The 24,932-nt window shown below is 43.7% G+C and overlaps 1 protein-coding gene across 15 annotated transcripts in view; it reads left to right on the plus strand.

The window, feature by feature from the left end:
- Nucleotides 1–24,932, plus strand: part of LOC137376257 (nesprin-1-like) — a 500,292-nt gene that overhangs the window by 403,101 nt on the left and 72,259 nt on the right. For 11 of the 15 annotated variants that reach the window (XM_068044441.1, XM_068044433.1, XM_068044435.1 and 8 more), the window contains 8 exons: nt 5,148–5,295; nt 6,976–7,070; nt 9,084–9,321; nt 11,001–11,195; nt 14,064–14,189; nt 14,411–14,566; nt 21,970–22,128; nt 23,125–23,291. In XM_068044441.1, the coding sequence (XP_067900542.1) occupies nt 5,148–5,295; nt 6,976–7,070; nt 9,084–9,321; nt 11,001–11,195; nt 14,064–14,189; nt 14,411–14,566; nt 21,970–22,128; nt 23,125–23,291 (1,284 nt within the window). The other 4 variants (XM_068044446.1, XM_068044445.1, XM_068044447.1 and 1 more) reach the window with 4 other exon arrangements.

A 24,932-nucleotide genomic window follows, 5' to 3' on the forward strand; every position in this document is an offset into this window, starting at 1 on the left:
CAGAAGGCACTGGATACTGCAAAAGCTATGTGCCCTGACAACATTCCAGCAATAGTACTGAAGACTTGTGCTCCAGAACTAGCCATGCCCATAGCCAAGCTGTTCCAGTACAGCTACAACACTGGCATCTACCCGGCTATGTGGAAGATTGCCCAGATATGTCCTGTGCACCAAAAGCAGGACAAATCCAACCCAGCCAATTACTGCCCCATCAGTCTACTCCCGATCATCAGCAGTGATGGAACAGGTCGTCAACAGTGCCATCAAGCAGCACTTGCTCAGCAATAATTTGCACTCTGGCGCTCAGTTTGGGTTCCGCCAGGGCCACTCAGCTCCTGACCTCATTACAGCCTTGGTCCAAACATGGACAAAAGAGCTGAACTCGAGGTGAGGTGAGGCCATTGACATCAAGGCAGCATTTGACCGAGTATGACATCAAAAAGCCCAAGCAAAACTGGAGACAATGGGAATCAGGGTGAAAACTCTCCGCTGGTTGGAGTCATAACTAGCTCAAAGGACGATGGTTGTGGTTGCTGGAGGTCAATCATCTGAGCTCCAGGACATCACTACACTAGATCCTCAGGGTATTGTCCTAGGCTCATACATCTTCAGCTGCTTCATCATTGACCTTCTCTCCCTCATAAGGTCAGAAGTGGGGATGTTTGCTGACAAAGCAGCTCGCTTGATTGGCATTCCCTTCACCACTGAAGCACAGTGGCAGCAGCATGTACCATCTACAAGATGCACTGCAGCAACTCACCAAGGCTCCTTAGACAGCACCTTCCAAACTTTTTCTTTTATTCATTCATGGGATGTGGGCGTCGCTGGCTAGGTCAGCATTTATTGCCCATCCCTAATTGCCCTTGAGAAGGTGGTGGTGAGCTGCCGCCTTGAACTGCCGCAGTGCACGTGAGGTAGATACACCCACAGTGCTGTTAGGAATGGAGTTCCAGGATTTTGACCCAGCGACAGTGAAGGAACGGCGATATAGTTCCAAGTCAGGATGCTGTGTGACTTGGAGGGGAACTTGCAGGTGGTGGTCTTCCCATACATCTACTGCCCTTGTCCTTCTAGTTAGTAGAGGTCGTGGTTTGGAAGGTGCTGTCTAAGGAGCCTTGTTGCGTTGCTGCAGTGCATCTTGTAGATGGTACACACTGCTGAATGTTTGTGGATGGGGTGCCAATCAAGTGGGCTGCTTTGTCTTTGATGGTGTCGAGCTTCTTGAGTGTTGTTGGAGCTGCACCCATCCAGGCAAGTGGAGAGTATTCCATCACACTCCTGACTTGTGCCTTGTAGATGGTGGACAGGCTTTGGGGAGTCAGGAGGTGAGTTACTCGCCTCAGGATTCCTAGCCTCTGACCTGCTCTTGTAGCCACAATATTTATATGGCTACTCCTGTTCAGTTTCTGGTCAATGGTAACCCTGATGATGTTGATAGTGGTACCTAGAAGGACAAGGGCAGCAGATGCATGGGAATACCACCACCTGCAACTTCCCCTCCAAGCCCCACACCATCTTGATTTGGAACTATATCGCCGTTCCTTCATTTTCGCTGGGTCAAAATCCTGCTCAGTGCCACCTTCTCAAGGGCAATTGGGGTGTGTAATAAATGCAGACCCAGCCAGCGATGCCAACAATCCACGAACGAATAAAAAATAAACTCTATCCAAACCCTTCATGATTTTAAACTCCTCTATCAAATCTCCTTTTAGCCTTCTCTGCTCTCAGGAGAACAACCCCAGCTTCTCCAGTCTACCCACAAAACTGTAGTCCATCATCTCTGGAACCGTTGTAGTAATTCCCTTCTGTACCCTTTCCAATGTTTTCATATCCTTCCTAAAGTCTGGTGTCCAGTATTGGATACAATACTTCAGCTAGGGCCCAACTAGTGTTTTATTAAGGGTTAGCATCACTTCCTAGCTTTTGTACTCTATGCCTCTATTTGTAAATCCTAGGATCCCAAATGCTTTGTTAACTGCTTTGTTAATCTGTCCTGCCACCTTCAGAGATTTGTGCAGAAACACCACAGGTCTCTCTGTTCTTGCACCCCCTTTACAATTGTACCATTTAGCATGTATTGTGTCTCCTCATTCTCCCTACTAAAATATATTCCCTCTCACCTTTCTGCTTTGAATTTCATCTGCCACGTGTACACCTATTCCATCAGCCTGTCTAAATGCTCTTGAAGTCTGTTACTATCTTCCTCACCGTTAGCTACATTTCTAAGTTTCATGCTATCGGCATGTGTTAAAATTGTGTCCTGTATCCCCAAGTCCAAGTGATTAATGTATTATTAAAACCAGCAGTGGTCTTATTACTGAACCTTGGAGAAAACTTCTCCCTCCAATCCGAAAAACAGCCATTCACCATGACTCTCTCTTCCAATTTTGTATCTATGCTGTTACTGTCCCCTTTATCCCTTGGAAGTTAATTTTGCTAACAAGCCTAATATGTGATACTTGTAAATCCATTTAAAAATCAACTGTGCTGCCTCATCTATTCTCTGTTACGTCATCGAAAACCTCAGTCAAGTTCATCACACGCTATTTGCCTATAACAAATTTTTGCTGGTTCCCCTTTATTAGGCCGTGTTGTTAAGGTGACTGCTCGTTTTCCCTTGGATTATTGTTTCTGAAAGCTTCCCCATCACCAATGTTAAACTTACTGGCTTGTAAATGCCAAGCTTGCCCTTCACTCCTTTTTTGAACAAGGGTGTGACATTTGCAGCCCTCCAGTCCTTTGGCACTTTGTCTGTATCTGTGGAGGATTGGAAGATTGTGGACAGCAATCTGTCAGAGGTGCCACCTTTCAGAAAAGGCCTTAAACCAAGGCCGCATCTACCCACTCAGGTGGACGGAGCTAATTGAACTAAGGCCCTGTTCAGGGGGATGTAACGAAGAACAGGGAATTCCCATGGTATCCTGACCAATATTTCCCTTTCGGACCAAATAAAAGTAGATTACGTGTTCCTTTAAATCATCAATATTTGTAGGATCACACTCTGTGCAAAATATCTGCCTTGTTTGCCAGTGTAACAGCGGTGACTGCAGTCTAGAGCCTGTGAAGTGCTTTGGCATGTTTCTGAGAAGTATAATAGGGTTCTAGATAAATATCAGATCATTTTTTTCTTTTAACCGAACAGGGTGATTGATGGAGGTGATAGGTAGATGTTGCCTTTAGTATGCTGAAGATTTGGGCAGTGGGAGTTGCTTTCCTGTAGTTAGGTGAGGGCCCATTGCTTTGAAATCAGGAGCTTTTTACCTTGTATCTGGTGATCCTTCTCCTGGTCTTGGAGTGCATGATGCCCAAGGGCAGCACATCCAATTTTCCCCAGCACTGACCTTGGTGAGCAATGTAATTTTCATTAGGAATATGCTTCAACTACAACTTGCATTTATATAATGATTTTAATTTGCTAAAACATCCCAAGGTGCTTCACAACACAAAGTATTTGACACTGAGCCACGTATGGAGGTATGAAGACAGGTGACCAAAAGCTCGTTCAAACAGGCAGATTTTAAGGAGACAAAAGCAAACTACTGTGAATTCTGGAAATCTGAAATGAAAACAGAAAATGCTAGAAATACCCATAAGGTCTGGCAGCATCTGTGGCGAAAGAGTTAACATTTCAGGTCAATAACCTTTCATCAGAACAGATTTTAAGGAGTGTCTTAATGGACGAGGTAGAGAGGTTTATGGAAAAAATTCCAGAGCTTAGGGCCCAGTCAGCTGAAGGCAGAGCGATCAATGGTGGGGCCATGGAAAACTGGGGGCGTGCAAGAGACCCGAATTGGAGGATGGCAAATATTGTGGAGAGTCATTGGACTGGAGGAGGTACATCTCCACTCATGAAACTCCGTATTTCCATTAAGAGAGAGAGATTGCTTCTGTTACCTCTCACTTCTTTGTCCTTGCCTGTCACAATATGTCCCTCCACCTTCCCTGCCTACTAACTCTTCTCCTGATTCGTCCACTTGTGCCATTTCTCTTGGCCTTGTTTGCCCAACAGATCATTGGGCCAGTTTCGGAATCTGGGATTAATTGCTTTGGGTTTTACAGTGTGGAATCGGCAGAAACCTGCCTTCCACTTTTTGCAGAACACCCAGGGGGCAATGAGAGGGGCAGGCAGGGACTATTATCACAAGCTTCTAATTACATGGGCACACTGTACCATGTGGGGCTGTCCATAATCCATCCGCAAAATAAAGTTCAGGGAACTGGGCCAGACCTGAGGACGTGGAGCATTTCCACATGATGTCAGCCAGGTTCCAGGAGAGCCATTAACACCTGTGCCATGACCTGCACTGGAGCAGGGAAGCAATCTGGAAGGTAAACTATGTGGTTGTACCAATTAATTAATATTCTCCATTCATAGAATCATACAGGACTGAAAGTGGTCCATCATACTGGCTCTTTGGTAGAGCTATCAAATTAATCCCACTCCCCTGCTGTTGCCTCATAGCCCTGTAAATTTTTCCCTTTCAAGTATTTATCCAATTCCCTTTTGAAAGTTACTATTGAATCTTCTTCCACCATCCTTTCAGGCAGTTCATTTCAGATCATCATAACTCGCTGCAGTAAAACATTCTCTTTAGGTCCTCTCGGCAATTATTTTAAATCAATGTCCTCTGGTTACTGACCCTCCTGCCGGTGAAAACCATTTCTCCCAACCTACTTTCTCAAAATCCCCTCATAATTTTGAACACTTTTATTAAATCTCCCCTTAACGTCCTCCCCTGTAAGGGGAACAATTCCAGCTTCTCCAGTCTCTCTGCATCACTCACATCCTGTGTCCTTGATACCATTGCAGTAAATTCCTCTGAACCCTCCAAGGCCTTGACATCCTTCCTAAAGTGCAGTGCCCAAAATTGGCCACAGTGTTCCAGCTGAAGCCTAACCAGTGATTTATAATAAAAGGTTTAGCAAAACATTCTTGCTTTTGTCCTCTGCTCTATTTCTAAAGCCAAGGATCCTGTATACTTTATTAACAGCCTTAATGAAGTGTCCATCCTTGGGTCTGTGCAATATGTTTGGAGATTCAGTTCATTCAGATAACTAATTTCTGTCAGCGTGATAGGTTGTCTGTCTGATTTTTCCGGACATTTATGCTAAACATTTGAATTTTTGATCCCTCTCTGCTCTTGCAGTAAACTTCAAGCATTCCTGCTCCAGCACCAAACCTTCCTCGAGAAATGCGAAACCTGGATGGAGTTCCTAGTCCAAACTGAACAGAAGCTGGCAGTGGAGATATCTGGAAACTACCAGAACCTTCTGGAGCAGCAGAGAGCGCATGAGGCAAGTGTAGATTTGGGAACACAAGCAGTAGTGAGAACACCACCACCTTCAAATTAGACACCACCCTGACTTGGAACTATATTACCATTCCTTTGTCACTGGGTTAAACTCCATAATTAATTAGCACTGTAGGCATACTTCCACCACACAGCCTGCAATGTTAAGGAGGCCTGCTGCCAACTTCCTAAGGCCATCTAGGGATGGGCAATAAATGTCCAAATCCCTAAACTAAATAAATAAGGCATCACTAGAGAACATGGAACACCAGAGTTACAATATGGCTGCTAGTTGGGATCCTCAGCTCGGGGTATTATGTGCTGGCGATGAATGTCTTGTCGGGGTTTTTTTTTTAGGTACTGCTACATTCTTGTGTCAAAGGACTAACCAGCGGTTAATTATTGAATCCAGTACAACAGACTTATCAGTGATCATGTAACCAATAATTTGTTCTCTTTTGTGGGAATTTTTACTTCAGATTGTTGAGCATTTGAACTGAGGAGAGTCTAAACACTGTAGCTGAGGTCATTTCCATTAACTTTGATCACACTGCTGTTGCCTGTGGTGACCTAGTGATCTTGACTCTAGACCAAAAGGTTGTAGGTTCAAATGCTGCCACGACAAGTTATGAAATTGTATTCAATAAATCAAAAACTGGCACTCGGAAAAGCTCAAAAACCCAACTGGTGTGTCTGTATCCTTCAGGAATGAAAACCTTGCCTGGTCTGGCCTACACATGACTCCAGTCCCACACAATGTGATTAACATTTAATGCCCTCAGGGCAGTTAGGGATAGACAATTACCAGCTTGACAGTGTTGTCCCTCAACTCTGGAACAAAAGAAAATCCCCTAGTTGAGTGAATTGAGCTAGCGGTCAGCTATAGCTAAATGTGGATATGCCATAATCAGGAAACCAGGAGTGCAGTCCCCATCATTTTCTAGCACTAAGTGGGACTCTTATTGACTGTGCCCATTCTCTGCTGATGAGGGTCCTGAGGATGAGGTTGTGCTACAGGAGTGCACATTCATAATATTTACTGTCTGTTGCCCTTGGGTATCTCGCTAAATTTGTGCCACCCTGTGTGTGCTCCATTATACACCAGGATCAATTTTGTTCTTGTTATCAATCTACTCGATGTAAAAAAAAAATCAACTTTTGCCTGGACAGTAATACACAACTTCCTTTTGGGTGTCTGTGTCCACTGCTCTGGATACCTGTGCTTGGCTCAGTTGGTAACACTCTCTGCTCGGAATTGGAAGGTTGTGAGTTCAAGTCCTACTACGGAGACTTGAGCACAACCTCGGCTGTCACTCCCAATACAGTACTGAGGGAGTTCTGCACTGTTGGAGGTGCCATCTTTAGATGAGACCTTAAACCGAAATCCTGTTTCCCTCTTCAAGTGGGTTTGAAGAAGAGCAGAGGAGTTCTCCCAGTATCCTGGCCAACATTCCTACTTTAACAAACACCCCCACAAACAGATTGGTCAGTCATTCATCCGACTTGCAATATGTGGGACGTCACTGTGTCCATGTTAAACTGATCAGTTTACCTATTTAACACCAGTGGCCACACTTCAAATGAAACTCATTGACTGCAATGCTCTTTGGGGCGTTACGAGCATTCGTAATCAGACACCATATAACATTCCTGTTTACTGCTTCTCCTCTTTGTTCTGGTGTAGCTATTCCAGGCAGAGATGTTCAGCCGCCAACAGATCCTGCACTCCATCATCAGCGATGGGCAGCACCTACTGGAGCAGGGCCAGGTTGATGACAGGTAATAAGCCTCGCAGTCAACATTCTTCCTAAACTGTTTGGGTGGACTGCTGTGCTGCAGTCGGAAATGTGCCGCACAGGGGACAAAAGGGCCGTGCGCAAGCAGTGATCCCTTTAAGATGTGTGGCAATCTTAAAGGGACCACGCAGTGCAAGAAACAGGCCGTGCACAACGAAGGGAAATTAGAGGGAACATTGTTGACAGTCCTGTCACTTGTACCCAAGGGATTTTTTTTTTTAGAATAAGTCTTCTATAGGAATTAATATTTGATACTAATTCTGATGTTCTAAAACTGAAACTGGTTCAAAATTCATTCAGATGGACACATCAGATCAGATTGTTATTTAAGTAAGTTAATGCGTCTGACTTGCAAGGTCCATTTATTCATCACCCAGTGCATGCAAGCATAATGTGGCCTAGAGAATTGACCCAAGATCCTTGAGTTTATCTTCAGATCCCTCCAAGCATTGCCTGTTCCTACCGTCCTAATCTACTCCAGCCTTAACATTCCTGCGAACACCCTCTGACACTGCCTTACTTCTAGTTTTCCACTGCACCATCAGAGGGCTTTTCCTTCAGCCATTTTGCCCTGGAGCTCCCTCCCTCAGAACACTATCTTGCCATCTCCTTCCCCACCCAGCCCTTGAGCTACAAATGCCTCCGAGAGACCATAGGCTGAATTTTAGCGTGCACAAACGTTGGATTGGGTTCAAATCAGTTGTTAATATTTTAAAAATCTGAACCCTGATCCCAAACCACCCACATCTGGGTTTTATGGAGGTGGGCAGACAACCAACGCGTTCCCAGGATTGTCAGTTAAATATTCCAGTGAGACTGGCATCCTCAGATTTAGTTTGCTTCATAGTTTTAACAGTGGCCGACTGGGTTTCCCTGGCCATGGGAAACCCAGCAGCTGAAGAGAGGCGGGGCCAGCCTCGGTGAGAAAGTTAATGTCTTCACAGCACTGCTTGTGGGCCTGGCGGTACAGGAGTGCTTCCCTTCTGGTCCCCCATCAGACCTGCCCCCATACAAAGATCCCCAGGGGATTGGGTGCCCCTGGAATTGGACCTCCCACTTGCACTCCACAACATTCGGGGAAACCCGGACTTCTGGGTTTCCTATCTGAAACTCCACCCCCAACTCCATAACTCACCCAGTTAATATCCAGGCCGGTCTTTGCTGGCTGTGCTTTCGTCACCCCCATTCCCAACCCCTAACTCTCTACTCTCTGACCTGATGAGCACCCCCTCTTCACTCCCCTGCCCTGAGATAGCTGGAGCATTAAATAATGTAACACAAGTTGTGGTAAATCTCACTTCGGTGACAAGATGGCCGCCTTCTCTCTGGGTTTTTTTATTCTTGGTTGCCTAGGAACTTAAAGTTCTTTAGTTACATGTCACAATGAAAATCCACAGGGCAGGCAAGTGTCCGCAACCACCCAGTTTCTTGAACATTGATTTGTATTGTTTATTTTGACAATATAGCAAAGTTTTACTTTCAAAGGTGATAAAAAATGTTCTACTTCATTACTTCGTCGTTAGGGTGTTTAAGATGATTAAGGAAGTTGATAGGATAGATGGAGAGAAACTGTTTCATCTGATGGGTGAGTCCAGAACTTGGGGGTATAATCTTAAAATTCGAGCTAGGCTGTTCAGATGTGACGTCAGGAAAGCATTTCTTCACACTCACAGTGTAGGGGAAATCTGGAATGTTCTTCCCCCGAAAAGCTGTTGAGGCGAGGCCAATTGAACATTTCAAGGCTGAGATTGATAGGTTTTTGCTTATTAAGGAAATTAATAAATAAGGAGGAAAGACTGATAATACAGATCAGTCGTGATCTAAATGAACAGGTTCGAGGGGCTGAATGGCCTCCTCCTGTTTCTAGTTTACAAGTATTTTTTGGCTTGACAAACAAATAACAAATCCCAGGGCACCTGATGGAGATTGGGGGAGAAGAGTAATAGCTGGGCGATAATACAGTACATAATTTAGTTGTGTTCGTTTCCTCTCTCAGGGATGAGTTTAACTCTAAGTTGGCCATGCTGAGTAACCAGTGGCAAGGAGTGATCCGCCGTGCACAGCAACGAAGGGGGATTATCGACAGTCAGATCCGGCAGTGGCAGCGTTACCGGGAGATGGCGGAAAAGTTGAGCAAGTGGCTGTTGGACGTGGCCCAGCAGCTTGAGCGGAGGTGGAGCAGTGCAGCTCCCATTGCCCTGCAGCAGGCTAGGAATCTGTTGGATGAAGTGCAGGTGAGGGCAACAGTTGCAAAACAGAATCCAATATCACCGTCGTATGCCTGTTTCATTGTACGCATAGGACGCAGAAAGTTACGGGAATGTGCAATGGGAAGGGGAATCCGGATTTTCAGATATGTGCTGTTTTACAGTTCCCTTCCCTGCCAGAACCACAATAGGGTTCTCTTTTTATCCTCCTCTTCCACCCACCAGCCTGCGCATTCAACGGATCATCCTCCACCATTTCTGCTGTTTATTTCGGATAAACCTGGAGCCTAATCTTTACACATATAAGCTTTTATTTAGAGACACACATTACGAACATGCACCTCCAAACCCAACAACCACAGTGTGTCTGTTTGATGTATAGGAGCACAAGTGAATGCCCAGTTAATGCCCAGCACCTGAATATAATTATGTACTCAATTAATATATGGTTAACTTCTGCCATCTCCTACACAATGCCACCACCAAACACACATTCCCTTTCCCTTTTCTTTCTGTGCATGCGATAGAGAATGTTCACTCCCCGAAACCCTGGTCCACTTCTCAATCATCCTCAACACTCCCTGCTCCTCCCCACGGTACTTTCCCCTGCAAGCATAGGAGATGCAACACCTGCCCTTTTACCTCCTCCCTTTCACCATCCACCACCCCAAACATTCCTTCCAAGTGAAACAGCGATTTACTTGTACTACTTTCAATTTAGTACATTGCATTTGCAACTCATGAACTGGTCTCCTCTATATTGGGGAGACCAAACGCAGATTTGGTGACCACTTTGCAGAACATCTCCATTCAGTCTGCAAGCACGATCCCAAGCCTCCAGTCGCCTAACATTTTAACTCTCCGCCCCACTCCCACTGTTACCTCCCTGTCTTTGGCATCCTACATTTTTCCAATGAAGCTCAATGTAAACTGGAGGAAGAGTATCTCATCTTTCAGTTAGGCACTTTAGAGCCTTCTGGGCTCAACATTGAGTTCAACAGTTTTAGATCATAACCATTGCACGCTTTATTTATTTTTGTTTTAGGCAGCATCTGTTGGTGATGATTCTGCTTTTTCCCATTTACACATCCTCTATCCTGATGTTATATTTCTTAACTTATTCCATCTCCATCTCCTTTTGCCTTGCACCATCATCCCTTTTGTCATTTAATCTTCCATTCTATCACAATCGTCCCTTTTTTTTTGATCTTTCCTCCCTCCCCTTTTCCCTGGCTTAAAACCTGTTACTTCTCCGAACTTTTTCCAGTTCAAGGTCAAAAGGTCATTGACCTGAAATGTTAACTCTGTTTCTTTCTCCACTGATGCTACCTGACCTATTGAATATTTCCAGCATTTTCTGTTTTTATTCCATGTTACTGTATCCTCGTCCAATCCCGGCGTGTCGTGGCAGCGTCCAATCCCGTCGTGCCGTGGCAGCCTACCCTAGCGTATTAATATCTTAATATAGCCATCTCATTAATTGTTGTGCTGCCTAAAGCCGTACTGAAAGTCAGAGTCCAGAAGAAATTCTTGCAGGTTCAGCAGTCTTGGTATTTAGTAAGTACGATCATTGCTGCCAACAGTTCTTGGCCTTTGGCCATCTCTACCATCATCCTAATTCAGATATCAGTCCAACACCCTGCGTCAGATCCCAACAGACTATCTCCACCAGTTATTGATAAATATTCTGTCTCTCTTTCTTGCAGTTGAAGGAGAAAGTGTTGCAGCGTCAGCAGGGGAGCTACATCCTGACAGTGGAAGCTGGGAAACAGCTCCTGCTCTCTGCTGATAGTGGGGCTGAGGCAGCTCTGCAGGCCGAGCTGACCGATATCCAAGAGCAATGGAGGGCAGTCAACATCCATCTGGAGGAACAAAGAAAGCAGCTGAACATTCTATTAAAGGTAGGTTTCGATTGCTGGGCTCCCCTTGGGTCCTCCTGTGATGTTCTGCTATGCGATTGCCCGTGTTGTAATGCATTATTGTGCAGCACCCAAAACATTGCTAGAGGCTTCAGAGGGAGAAACAAATGGGCACTGAGTCTTAGTGGAAGAGTTTGGAGAGGCAGTTGCAAGTTTCGTCAAAAAAAAAGCTACGACAAAGAGGAGCGGAATGGGCGGAGAGGGAGAAGTAGCAGAGGCTAAAAGAGGTAAAGAGGGAGAGAGATGGAAGGGTTTTGGCACATCCTTCGAACACTAGAGGACCCAGTTTATTTGTTTGTCAATATGTTGACAATAATGTAAAAAGTTGCTTTGTCCACGTAGCAAAGGAGAACCATCCCAAACATTGGGAAGATTTATAAGAAATATATTTGTAATGCTTGCACTGACTAACGTCACGTGTATATTGATTTTGCTTTCACAATTACTTTAAATATTGGTCATTTGTGTTTTGAAAATAAATATTTGCATTTATATAGCAACTTTGACAACGTCAGGATGTCCCAAAGCAATTTGCAGCTAATTATGTTCTTTTGAAGTGTAGTCACTGTTGTAATAAAGGAAACGCGGAAGCCAATTTGTGCACAGCAAGATCCCGCAAATAGCAATTTGTTAATGACCAATTAATCGGTTTTAGTCATGTTGGTTGAAGGATAAATATTGGTCAGGACACTGGGAAGAACTCCGCAGCTTCTCTTCAAATATTGCCATGGGATCTTTTACATTTACCTGTAAAGGAAAACATCTCATCCAAGAGACAGCACATACAACAGTGCAACACTCTCTCAGTATTGCACTTAATGCAGCACTGGACTGTGTTTTTTTTTAAAAAAGGAGCTTGTCCCTTTTGCTGGCACCGAGCCATTGGGCAAAGACCTTCATAGTGAATAGTAGAATGAAGTCTGTTTGCATGGGCTGGTTATTGATCATTTATAATGGCAATACTCTCATAAAGCAACAGTAGCCTTTGTTATGACTCTGACTTGCTCCAGACCTTTTTGAAAAACAAAATTCCACTTCCAAAGGCAGTCACTTTGCCTGTGAGCTGGAATGTGATCTGATGCACTAAGTAATCTGGGTCATCAGCCCATTAACTGATGGGTACGTAAAGATAATCAGGGATAACAACTTACGCCCCTCAACTGTGGGTTTTAAAATCAGGCATCCTGAGAATTAACGTATTTATGCATTAATTTTTAGTGCTGCTTCATTTCTTAACTATTTATCAACATGAAAAGTCTTGTGTGAACCTCACACTTCAGAAATGTCAGTTACTTTCTGTCGAACTTTAATAGCATTGGTTATGTTACATCCTGTGTTTCACCGTGAGCAGGTGATCTGCTAATAATATAACAAAAGTCTTGTGTATATATATGTACTTCCTTTAAGTATCACAGGCCCATTACATGAAATTCCTGTCACACACACACTGCCCCGTTACATTTTCCCCATAGCAGCATTATTGTTATAAAATGGTGGCCTCAATATTAACCCCCACCCACAGCAGGTGGAAGGGGTGTTGTGGGGGTTAAAAATGATAAAATGGGGAATGGGTCACCAACCCAGGCAATACTTGCCTGTTGCCCTTGTTCCGGAGGCACTTTTGAGATGTCCAAGTGTCCCAGCATGGAGAGGTGGGACACTTCATTTGCATATTTAAATTAGGTCCCCACAGTGCAATTGGGAGCTTGATTTGAATATTTCCCAGGGATTTTCCAAAATATACTTTATTCATAAAAATCTGTAAAAAGTTGACATTCTAAAAAGTGCAAATGAAATCAGTTTCCTTTAATACAGGAGTGAGTTGCCTCACAACCCTTCCATTCCATTTTACCTTCCATGTACATTTTACAGCAAAACCATATTTGGTGTATACAGTCTGAGGGGTTTCCCATGGATCCAGCCCTTCAGTTCACTTTGGTGGGGGGGACCTTACACTGTGGTCTTTCCCCATTGAGCCTTTGCTGCGGCTGCCCCAAGCTTTAGTGCGTCCCTCAGCACGTAGTCCTGGAACTTGGAATGTGCCAGTCTGCAAAACACTCAGTCGTGGCAGTGGACAGGAGACTGGAGCTGCCGGCTTCAGAAGGTAGGTGCCTTTTACAGCGGCCCCTCAATGAAGCCTCTGGCCTCCCCTCTCCTGATCGTAGCGCCTCATTCTCTCCTCCCTGCTGCTGCATTTGTTGACCTTCCCCCACGCAGCTCATACAGAAGCCCTGATGGCCTCTCTGTTTCCGCGCCCACCAAGTCCCAAATGCCAACCTTTCGCCCTACAGATTGCTGGGAACTGTCCTCGGGGGTCTCCTGCTGTGGCCCCCTGTCACTAGTGTTCCTGCCCTGCTGCTGACCAAGCTGTCAATTTGACTGGCCGCCGGGTGGAAAACAGAAGAAAAAGTTGAAACCTCCTTGGTTTTTCCTATGCTATTGCCCTTCCCCATTGGCTGCTGTGTCCTCCAACTCATTGTGAGCAATGACATGAGGGCTGTTGGTATTAGATTGCTATTTGAAATGCATATGTTGTGTACCAGCTCTGATTGGTAACCCATTGCCTTGCTAATTAAACACCAGGTCTGCTTACTGTTAGGTCAATTAATATAAAAAAAAAGACACAACCATACTAAAATATCCAGCGCATTCTGTGTGAGGTGCCGAGCATGCTGATAGCACATCCCTTAAACACTGCATTATGTTTTGGCCAACACAGCTGGATATCTTATTGATCGAGCTCTTCCCCTGCAACCCTACTGAGCAGGACTGTGATATATCATTCTTTTGTACACGCTGAATCATTTTAAAAGTTTCTAATTGATGTGATTGGTCCATTTTTTTTTAAAGGACTGGGAGAGATGCGAGAAAGGAATTGCAGATTCTCTGGCCAAGCTGAGGTCTTTCAAGAAAAAACTGTCGCAGCCATTGCCTGACCATCACGATGAACTACACACGGAGCAGATCAGATGCATGGTTAAGTTATATTTTCAGTTTCATTTAGTCTGAATATTTTATTACCAGTATTATTTTTTTATTTAATTCTATGCAGTTCCTATCCAGCCAGCTGCCCTACTGTCAACTAAAGCTAATTTGACAAGAATCTGTATGAAAAGACCCACTGACTTGTGTGCTTTCTGTACTGGTAACATATCGGGCCAGATCTCAATAAAAATGGTTTAACACTCTCACTGCAGGAACTGGAAAGCTCATTCGGAGGGTGGACTGATGACCTTGCTCACCTGTCCTTTCTGAAGGAGACATTGTCCAGCTACATTCGCGCCGATGATATTTCGATCCTGCAGGAACGGATCGAGCTTCTACACAGGCAGTGGGACGAGCTGTGCTATCAGGTAAGGGCATTGCTCCCAACTGCAACCCTCATCCCCTGCTGGTTTATTATCCAGCTGCTGGTATGTGTGGGTTCATTAACAACTCCATTCCGCTCTCTCCAACAGTGTCATATAATTCAGTGATAATCCAATGACCTATCTTGGAGTTTACATTTTGAATCTTTTTTGTACCTTCTGTAAATTCAGTTCATTTGTTTTTCTTACAGCACTGCTGTGCTCACTGTGTTAGTCATTTTTTTTTGTGTAGTACCAGTCTTAGTGCTGCTTTTTCTCCTGTTAAAATCAGGTAAAATTTCTATCTGCTAATGTACAAAGAGTGGAACTTGAGCACTCAGCAATTCCTAACCTAGGACATAAATGACAGCTGTTACATTTTTTTAAATTTTAGATGGTTTTCGTGCGTTCTGAATCTCAGACCATTCCAGTGTGTCTTTACCTGTCTGGTATTGATGACGTAATAGCTGTAGCTAAATTGGTAGCGCTGTAACCTGTAGCGCTGTAGCGTTGTGAATTCAGGTTCCACTCTATAGACTTGAGCACATAATCTAGGCTGATGCTCGAGTGCAGTACTGACGGATTGTTGCACTGTTGGAGATGCTGTCTTTTGGATGTGATGTTAAACTGAGATTCCTTCTGCCCTCTCAGGTGGATTCTCCATGCATTCTCCCCAGTGTCCTGGCCAACATTTATCCATCAACCAAAATCAGATTATCTGGTTGTTTATTTCTTTGCTGTTTGTGGGATCTTGCTGTGTACAAACTGGCTGCTGTGTTTCCTACATCACAGCAGTGAGTACACTTCAAATGTGCTTATTTGGCTGTAATGCAGTTTGGGGTGTCTTGAGGTCATGAAAACCTCTATATGAATGGAAGTTCTTTCTTAATGTGGAGCAAGGCCTTGGATTAAACATAATACCTCCGTGAAGATATCTTGGCTTTTGGTTATAACATGTACCCTTAGCTGATCATAACTTTGGAAGGCCATTCGCTGAGTCTCTCTCTGGCCATATGATCTCAAATGGCTTCAGGGTAGACTATCCAATTCTAACAAGGCAGGCTGAAATAGTTTCCAAGAAATACTGTGACAAACAAAATTTAAATAGGTGTTTCTCACAAACCCAAACCCTTGGCTCAGCTATGTGTAGAATACGCTCCCGTATTCGGGAGCACAGCACATTCGTTTTCTAATCAAATAAGAACGTTGCTTTGCACTCCACTTGTATTTACTTTGCAAATTGCATGACTCCATAGGTACATGTGGTTGGTTATTTGAGAGAGCGCAGGGAGTTCTGGTTTCTTGAGCAGCATCATCAATAACAGATTAACTGGCCATTCTTCTCATTTGTCATTTTTGAGCCCTTGCTGTGTACAAATTGGCTGTGTCAAGACTTAAATCTATCTGCTTTCAGAACTTCTTAACAGCCTTTTGGTCAAAATATTAGCAATAGTTAGCATTTTAATTGGCATCCATCATGAGAATGCAAGTCAGCGGATGTTTTGGATCTGGGATCTTTCCTCCGAACTGGAGGACATTACGAGGAGCCACTTTTAAAAAGGAACAGAACAAGAGGGAAGGTTAAAATGCATCAATACACACAATCGGGAATATGTTCATGTATCAAACATTCTATGTTTCAACACTTCCGAAGTTACTTTGGCTGTAAAGCACTTTGGAATGTCCTAAAGTTCTAAAAGGCACTATGGAAATGTGAAGCTGTCTTTTTTTTTTTCCCAAACACATTCATCTTGAGCTGCATCTATACAGTGCAAGACCCATGCCAGCTCCTGATGCATGTCTCCCAAAACTGACCTCTCCCAAACCAAACCATCCAGGGTTCCCCAAGGCCTGGTACCAGGAGAAACTCTGTAGACTCTCAGCCTTAGAGAATCCTGGAAGAGTCAGCTTCAGGGGAGCAGCTGGCTGCATCAGACCGGTGCATCAGGAACTGCCATTGGTAGCACAGGCCTCCTGGAACTGTTGAGTGCAGATGTGGATTGGGTTCATTTGCTTCTGAATTAGGAATATAGTGACAGATAATGGCCAGTCAGCCCCTGGAGCTTGTTCCACCATTCAGCTCGATCATGGTTGATCTGTATCTCGAGTCCACCTACCTTTCTGGGTTCCATACCCCTCAATACCCTTGGCCTAACAGAAATCTATTAATCTCAGTTCCAGATTTCCACTAGCCTTTGTGTGAAGTTGTGCTTCCTGGCATCGCCCCTGAATGGCCTAGCTCTAATTTTAAGGTTATGCCCCCTTGTTCTGTACTCTTCCTCCAAAGGAAATAATTTCTCTGTATCTACACTATCAAATCCTTTAAACATCTTAAAGACCTCAAATAGATCGTCATTTAATCTTCTATATTCAAGGAAATACAAACCTAGTCTCTGCAGCCTGGCCTTGCAGGTTAACTCTATTAGTCCTGGTATCATTCGGCTGAATCTACAGTGCATCCCCTCCAAGGCCAATATATCCTCCCTGAGGTGCAGTGCCCAGAACAGAACGCAGGACTCTAAATGGGGGCTAACCAGAGCCTTATATCTGTAACATAACTTCCACCCCTTTGTATTCCACCCCCTTTGAGAAAAAGGCCAATATTCTTTTAAATGATTTTTTTGTATCTTTTCCATTCTGAATGTGCCTGAACAGGGCAACGCTAGTACAATATTGTACCCTCAAGTACCTGATGTTGAGACATCTTGCAGCAGTGTTCTTTATTTGATGTAAACAAACGCTAGTTTGGCTCAGTCATAACATTTTCATCTGTGAGTCACGAGGTTGTGGGTTCGAGTGCCACTCCAGAGATTTGAGTACATAATCTAGGCCGACACTCCAGCGCAGTACTGAGGGAGTGGTGCACTTTCGAAGGTGCCGTCTTTTGGATGAGCTGTGAAACCAAGCCCTCGTCTTCCCTCAGCACCATTTCAAAGTTGAACAGGAGAATTTTCCCAGTGTCCTGGCCAGTATTTATCCCTCAACCGACACCTAAAAACTGATTATCTGATTATTATCCAAGTGCCGTTTGTGGTACCTTGCTGTGCACAAATTACTGCCATGTTTCCCAACACTATGACGGTGACTACACTTCAAAAAGTACTTCATTGGCTGTGAACCACTTTGGGATGTCCATAGGTTGTGAAAGGTGCTATATAAATGTAAGTTCTTTTTCTTTTTACCAAGATGTTTTAATCCCTCTTAAAGCTCTTTTTAATTAGTACTATCACAATCCTTTCATAAAATAATACAGCACACTTGATTTTTGCGTTTATTCGCTCTCCTGTGTTGAATGGTATTGGTTTAGTTTCTGTGCTTCGGAGCTGGAACAGCCCCTGCTCCTAAATCAATAACTGGAACACAAGTCAACTTCAGCCGTGAGGATGCACTACCTGAAAAGGGTGGTGGAAGCTGATATAGTAGTATTTTTTGGAAGTGAATTGGATATGTACCTGAAAATGAAACATTTGAGAGCCTATGGGGAAAGAATCAGGGAGTGAGACTAATGGGATAGCTCTTTCAAAGAGCCGACACAGACATGATGGGCTGAATGGCCTCCTTCTGTTTTGTAAGATTTTGAGTGAGTTGTGGCTACTGTAAGAGGGGATGAGGTGCTGCTGAGCCTAATCCAGATACCGATACAAAGGCTCACTCTTCTTTAGCGTGCAGATATGGAATACATACACACTGCTTAGCTGAGTCAGTGGTGACTCCATTAAGAGGCCTTTAAGTCTTCATGGATGCTGAGTTACATGTGTGATGAGCATTGTTCCTGCTCGGCTGACTATAGCTGAGAGTAACCCCAGTCTGGGGAAGAAGCGGATTGCAGTCCATCCCATGGCTTATCAATGCCAGCCAACGGCCCAGCTACAAAGCAAAAGCTCGGCTAACTCTTTGTTCATGCAGGTGGTAGGGTTTTAGGGATGGGTAAAAGTTGAAGATTTTAGGAAAAGGGAGGTAATTTCAAACAAAATGCCAAACACTTTTTTGAGAATATAACACATTTTAGCTTTGAGATAATCCATTTTTGCCAAGGCCTTTTAAATATTTGTAATTTCTGATTTGAATAGTAAGTATTTTAACAGCAACAGATTTCAAGAAAACTTACATTTATAGACTACCTTGTAGAACCTCAGACCATGTCAAAGTGCTTTACAGCCAATAAACTACTTCTTCAGGAGTAGATTTTTGAGAATTAAATTTAAAAGAATTATCATTTTAAGATGGGAACTGTATTAAAAAGGTACAAGAGCAGTCTTGAAAATACATGATCACATATGAATGCAACACGAGTACTCTCCTAGAGCCAAAAAAACCTGTTCCTATTTTATTGGGAAGGAGGGTCACAATGACTGAGTTTCTTTCAATTTAACTCTTCCCCTGATTATTAACAGCTTGCAGTACACGATCAGAAGGAGCAGCAATTATCTCACACCTTTTATAACCACAGGATGTTCTAAAGTGCTTTACAGCCAATTAAGTACTTTTGAAGTATAGTCACTGTTGGAATGTAGGAAACACAGTCACCAAATTGCACACAACAAGCTCCCTCAAACAGCAATGTGATAAACAACCAGATAATCTGTTTTTAGCGATGTTGGTTGAGTCTTTGGAGCCAGGCTTGAACCCATGACCTCTGATTGAGAGGCATGTGCTACCATTGAACCAAGGCTGACACTTCCAAGAATTTATTTAGAGCCGGAATTGAATACTTAGAGGGCAGTATTATGAGACTTGGATTAAATCTCTCTCTACATTACAATTTATCAAACATTGTGACAAACTCTATTCAGAAATATGTCAATTGTATGATATAAAAGTGAATCGACATCACCTGCTATGCGAAAATCTCTACAGTTTGCAGCCCCACCTCTGGCATAAATACAAATCTGTAAATCAATTGGATAATAAAATCATATCAAGAAGTTTTGTATTGGCCGGGTTGGCAGTGTCATCTCCTATGTGCCTTTGTGAAGGTCGGCAGCAGAGAGTTCAGTTATTTTCTGGTGCAGTATTTTCATCAAAACGGACCACAACAGGAAGTGTGTTAATCTCTAAACCTGAGTGAGGTCACCTGACAGCAGACGGGAGGAAGTAATGCGAGCAGGTTCGTCTGGAATGCTTTTGTCGTGCAGTTCAGCTTTTACAATGTAGATCCTGTTGACAGAATTAAATACTGCAGTTAGGGCAGGCACCTTGCCTGCCTTCTAAATATTGAGGCTTCGGTGATGGGACAGGCCTTCCAGTAGTGAGACTTTAAGACTGATGGGTGATGTAGGTGGCTGATGCAAGTATGCTTTAGAGTGGCACTCAGCTTCCTTTTGGCTTAGATATGAGTACATGTACAGATGTACTTCCTGTCATACGCTTGAAATCGATGTACAATGTATCTAAATGATGACATTTAGTGTCTGGGTTTGACTTTTTAAATCCGTATATACATTTAATCTCAATGAGAATATTCATCAGTAATTAAACCGAGTATCTGAGGTTGATTTTTCCAATAGTTAAAACTGCCTTTAAAAATAAGGCTTTTTTTTTGGACAAATTGATTCATGTTAACTCTATTGTATGTAACCTTGGTGGTCAGTTGCACATTTGAAACATGATGGTTTGTTGCAAGTGTTCAGATCCATATTGGGTTGGATTGGCGTATTTGGTGAAGCCAGAATTTGGATCCAAACACACAGTTGTGTAAAAGAAATTCAGTTTGTTTGTTCCCTTTAAAGCAAAACAATTGCAGTTAAATCTGTAGATTTCCTCCCCGCCCCCAACGTGTTTTATGTGTTTTTCTTCATTGCAAGTTTTAAGTGAGGTTGTACTGTAAAGTCAATCCTCCCTATGCAAAATATGTATTTTATATTAAGGAATGCTGCTGTTTTAAAATGTGCTATGTTATTTTTGTGATGGGAGGTTTAACGACACCAACGAGCACGGAGACTGTCGCTGGGACTTTGTTGAGGACTCTCCTGATTAGCCTTTAATTTCAGCAGGTGGTCAACAGAGGGTTCAGAGGAGATTTACTAGAATGGTGCCAGGGATGAGGGACTTTGCTTATGTGGAGAGACTGGAGAAGCTGGGATTGTTCCCCATAGAACAGAGCAGGTTATGGGGAGATTTAGTGGAGGTGTTCAAAATGCTGAATAATTTTTGATAGAGTAGATGGGGAGAAACTGTTTGCTCTGGCTGTGGACTGAGTAACCAGAGGGCACAAGTTTACGATGACTGGAGGGGGAAAAAAAATCCAAGGTGGGAAATGAGCACTTTTTTAATGCAGAGAATGAGTTATGATGATGTGAATGCACTACCTGAAAGCGTGGTGGATTTTATAGTAACTTTCAAAAGGGAATTGGATATATAGTTGAAAAGGAAAAGTTTGCAGGGCTTTGGGGAAGCACAGGGGTGTGGGACTAATTGGATAGCTCATTCAAAGAATTGAAACAGGCACGATAGACCAAATAGCCTACTTCTGTGCTGTAAGATTCCATGCAGAAGCTCTGTTTACATGTCTGTCTGGGTTTCCACTTGATGAAACTATGGTAACCAATTTGGAGGGTTATATAAAAAGTGTAAGACCCAGTGAATCACTTTTCAGAATTCTTTCTTGGGATGGGGGCATCCCTAGTTGCCCTTGAGAAGGTGGTGATGAGCTGCCTTCTTGAACCGCTCCAATTCATGTAGTGAAGATGCTTCCATAGTGCTGTTAGGTCAGAAGTTCCAGGGTTTTGCCCAGCAACGATGAAGGAATGATGATATATGTCCAAGTCACGATGGAATGTGCCTTGGAGGTGGTGGTGTTCTCATGCACTTGCTGTCCTCGTCCGGCAAGGTAGTGGAGGTCACAGGTTTGGGAATGCTTAAAAAAGGAGCGTTGGGGAGTTGCTGCAGTGAGTCCTGTAAATGGTACACGCTGCAGCCATCATGTGCTGGTGGTGGAGGGAGTAGATGTTTAAGTTGGTGGATGGGCTGTCAGTCAAGCAACCTGCCTTGTCCTGAATGGTGCCGAACGTCTTGAGTTTTATTGGAGCTGTACCATCCAGGCCTTTGAAGAGTATTCAGTCATCCTCCTGACCTATGCCTTGTAGGTGGTCAAGAGGCTTTGGGGAGTCAGGAGGTGAGCCAGTTGCTGCAGAATACTGCGGCTTTGCTCAAGGCATTTATGTCAGTGGCCCGGTTGAGTTCCTGGAATAAACTTGGCAGAATGTCAAACAAAATGATGCAAGTTGAATCTTGAATTCAATAACGTAGGTAGTTTATGTTTGTAGGTACGGGAGCTTTGTTTTGCTAGTTCAGTGTTGAATTGCGTCCTGTTAGCGGAATATTATATTGATAAATTAATATTTCATGCGCATTGTGTTTTTTTTTGTAATGTGAATAAATGTGATCTTCCCACTGTTATAAATCCCTAGGTCTCATTACGCAGACAGCTGGTAACAGAGAAACTGAATGAGTGGGCACTGTTCAATGAGAAGAACAAGGAGCTGTGTGAGTGGCTGACCCTAATGGAAAGCAAAGTGTCACAGAATGGAGACATCAGCATCGAGGAGATGATTGAGAAACTGAAGAAGGTAAATTCTGAAACTCTATCTAAGGTGCTTTTGGAGTGTTTATTAAATCTCGTTATTTAGAACACACAGGCCCACATTTTCCTTTTAAATGCTGAGGTGCAAGCACTATATTTCCCATGTGATCTTCAAATTATTCAGATTTCTTTATATTAAAGAAATGACTGCATCATCAGATCAAAATCTGTAAGCTTTGCACAAATTGAGAAACAGTCTGGCGTGTGCTAGTTCGAAACTACGCAGTATTTTAAAACTGAGCTTTAAACTGCGGAGCAGGCCCTGTCTGGGCCCAAAATGGGGAAGGAGAGGGGGCTGAGTGTCAGAACATTTGGGAGTAAGTTACTTTCTCCTTCTTTTGTAATCAAAATCAACATTCTGCCTGATAGCTGTCTCTACTGGCAGTCACTTTAATATTAACTTGGGGGCAAAGAGAAGGGGGGAAAAGGAAGAACTCGAAACCATGGCATTTGGGGTTTGTGTGTGCACAGAACGTGGATGCACTCTGCATGGGGAGGGGCTGACTGGATGGAGGAAGCAGATGCCCCAAGGTCATCCCAGCTGATTGCATTAGGTGTCATTTTTATCTGTGTCCCCTGGGTACTAACCTGGTGAAATGGATCGCCAGCCTGTTATAGAACCAGCCTGCGTTCTATCCCATTGACGTCAATGGAGTGGGAATGGGACAGGTTCTACAAAGGAAGGACAATCTCCTCCGTCAGGTTACTGCTCTGGGGGTGAAGCTGAAAATTTCTCCCTCTCTAGCCAATTCAATTCCAAGCACAGGATCCTTGGGAATTCTGTGTGGTGCAAGGCAACCTCACAAAAGGGGCAGAACTTGAAGATGAGCTGGACTTTAGCCAGTCAAACCTGCTGATTCAGCCCAATTTTCTGGCATTCGAACGCCTTCTCTCTCCCAACTGCGTTGAGTTAAACGCTGCCTGATTGATTGTCGTCAGCAGAATGCAAATCTCTAATAGGACTCTCCTACATTCTCCACAGGACTATCAGGAGGAAATCACAGCAGCGAGAGAGAACAAGATGCAGCTACAGCAGATGGGCCAGAGACTGGTCCGAGCAAGTCACGAGAGCAAAGCTTCTGAGATAGAATACAAACTGGGCAAGGTCGATGACCGCTGGCAGCATCTGCTGGACCTGATTGGTGCCAGGTAAGAGATGTACAATACCTGTTAGACCTGTTTGGTGTCAGGTAAAAGACATGCACAGCATCTGACAGTCAGGTCTAATACAATATCTGCATGGCAGTGATGCTGAATAATGGTTATTTTCAATTTGAGGTCTTTTATTTTCACTGTTTTATTGAAAGGCATCATTGTGTCTATGGATCTGCCCTTTTTCTAGTTTGTCTTTAGCTATGGCTGAGGAAATCTCGCCAAGTTTGCCTTTTGGTCAACCCCCAGCTACAGAAGATCAATGCGTCAGAAACTGCCGCCACTGACACGGGTCTTCCTGCAATATAGAAACATCTACTGTCTCTTTAGGTCAAGTTAGCTGGATTACAAAGGGGAGGAAGTTATGCTTCATTTCTACAGAGCCCTGGTCAGGCCCCCACCTGGAGTACCACATTTAGTTATGGGCACTGAACCCTCAGAAAGGATTGAGTGGCCTCAGAGTGGATGCAGCGCAAGCTAATGTTCTTAAGAGTTGTATTATGAGGACAGGTTACATCAATTTGGCTTGTATCTCCATGAGTGTAGAAGACTAATGGGTGATCTAACTGCGGTGTTTAAAATGATAAAAGGATTCGATAGATTAGATACAGAAAAATGATTTCCTCTGGTGAGGGAATCCAGAGCAAGGGGGGAAACTACAGTTTAGGAAGGATGTCAAGGCCTTAGAGAGGGTGCGAAGGAGATTTATCAGAATGGTACCAGAGGTGAAAGACTTAAGTTACTTGGAGAGACTCGAGAAACTGGGATTGTTCTCCTTCGAGCAGAGAAGGGTAAGGGCGATTTGATGGAGCTTTTCAAAATTGTGAGGGGTTTTGCTTGATAATTCAGTAAGAAGAAACAGTTTGCACTGGCAGGAGGGTTGGTAACCAGAGGACACAGATTTAAGGTGATTGGCAAAAGAAGCAGAGGGAAAATAAATTACACATGGAGTTATGGTCTAAAATGCACTGCCTGAAGGGGCATGGAAACATTCGAAAATAACTTTTAAAAAGGTATTGGATAAATACTTGAAAGGGGAAAATTTGTGGATCTATTGGACAGGGGAGTGGGACTCATTGGAAAGCTCCTTCAAAGAGCTAGCATGTGAGCAGTGGGCTGAATGGGCTCCTACTGTGCAGTATCATTCTATGATTATATAATCTTAACATTGGAGCCTGGCCATTTAGGAGTGAAATCAGGAAGCACTTCTTTCACACTAAAGAGTAGCGGAAATCTGGAACTCTCTTCCTCCCCCAGCCCCGCACCCCACTGCACATGTGCTGCAGATGCAGGGGGTCAGTTGAGCTTTCAAGACTGAGATTGATGGATTTTTGTTGGTTTAGGGTATCAAAGGATATTTATCAAAGAAGGGTAAGTAGTGTCGTGTTGGAGTGTAGAGCTGAGGCATGATTTCATTGAATGGTGGAGCAGGCTCGAGGGGCTGAATGGTCTCCTCCTATCATCTCTCTCTGCTGCGACAAGGAAGCGAGCATTAATTCCAGATGTTGCATTATCAGAGAAGTGTAATGAAGTTGGCTTGTTTTGAAGAATTGGCAGCTCAACTTCAAGCCAAGTTTTTGGCCAACACAGTACAGCCGAGGAATCGCACCGCACACCTTCCTGGTCTCAGTATCACAC

This window comes from Heterodontus francisci, chromosome 13, assembly GCF_036365525.1.
Source record: "Heterodontus francisci isolate sHetFra1 chromosome 13, sHetFra1.hap1, whole genome shotgun sequence".
Classification (NCBI taxonomy): domain Eukaryota; kingdom Metazoa; phylum Chordata; class Chondrichthyes; order Heterodontiformes; family Heterodontidae; genus Heterodontus; species Heterodontus francisci.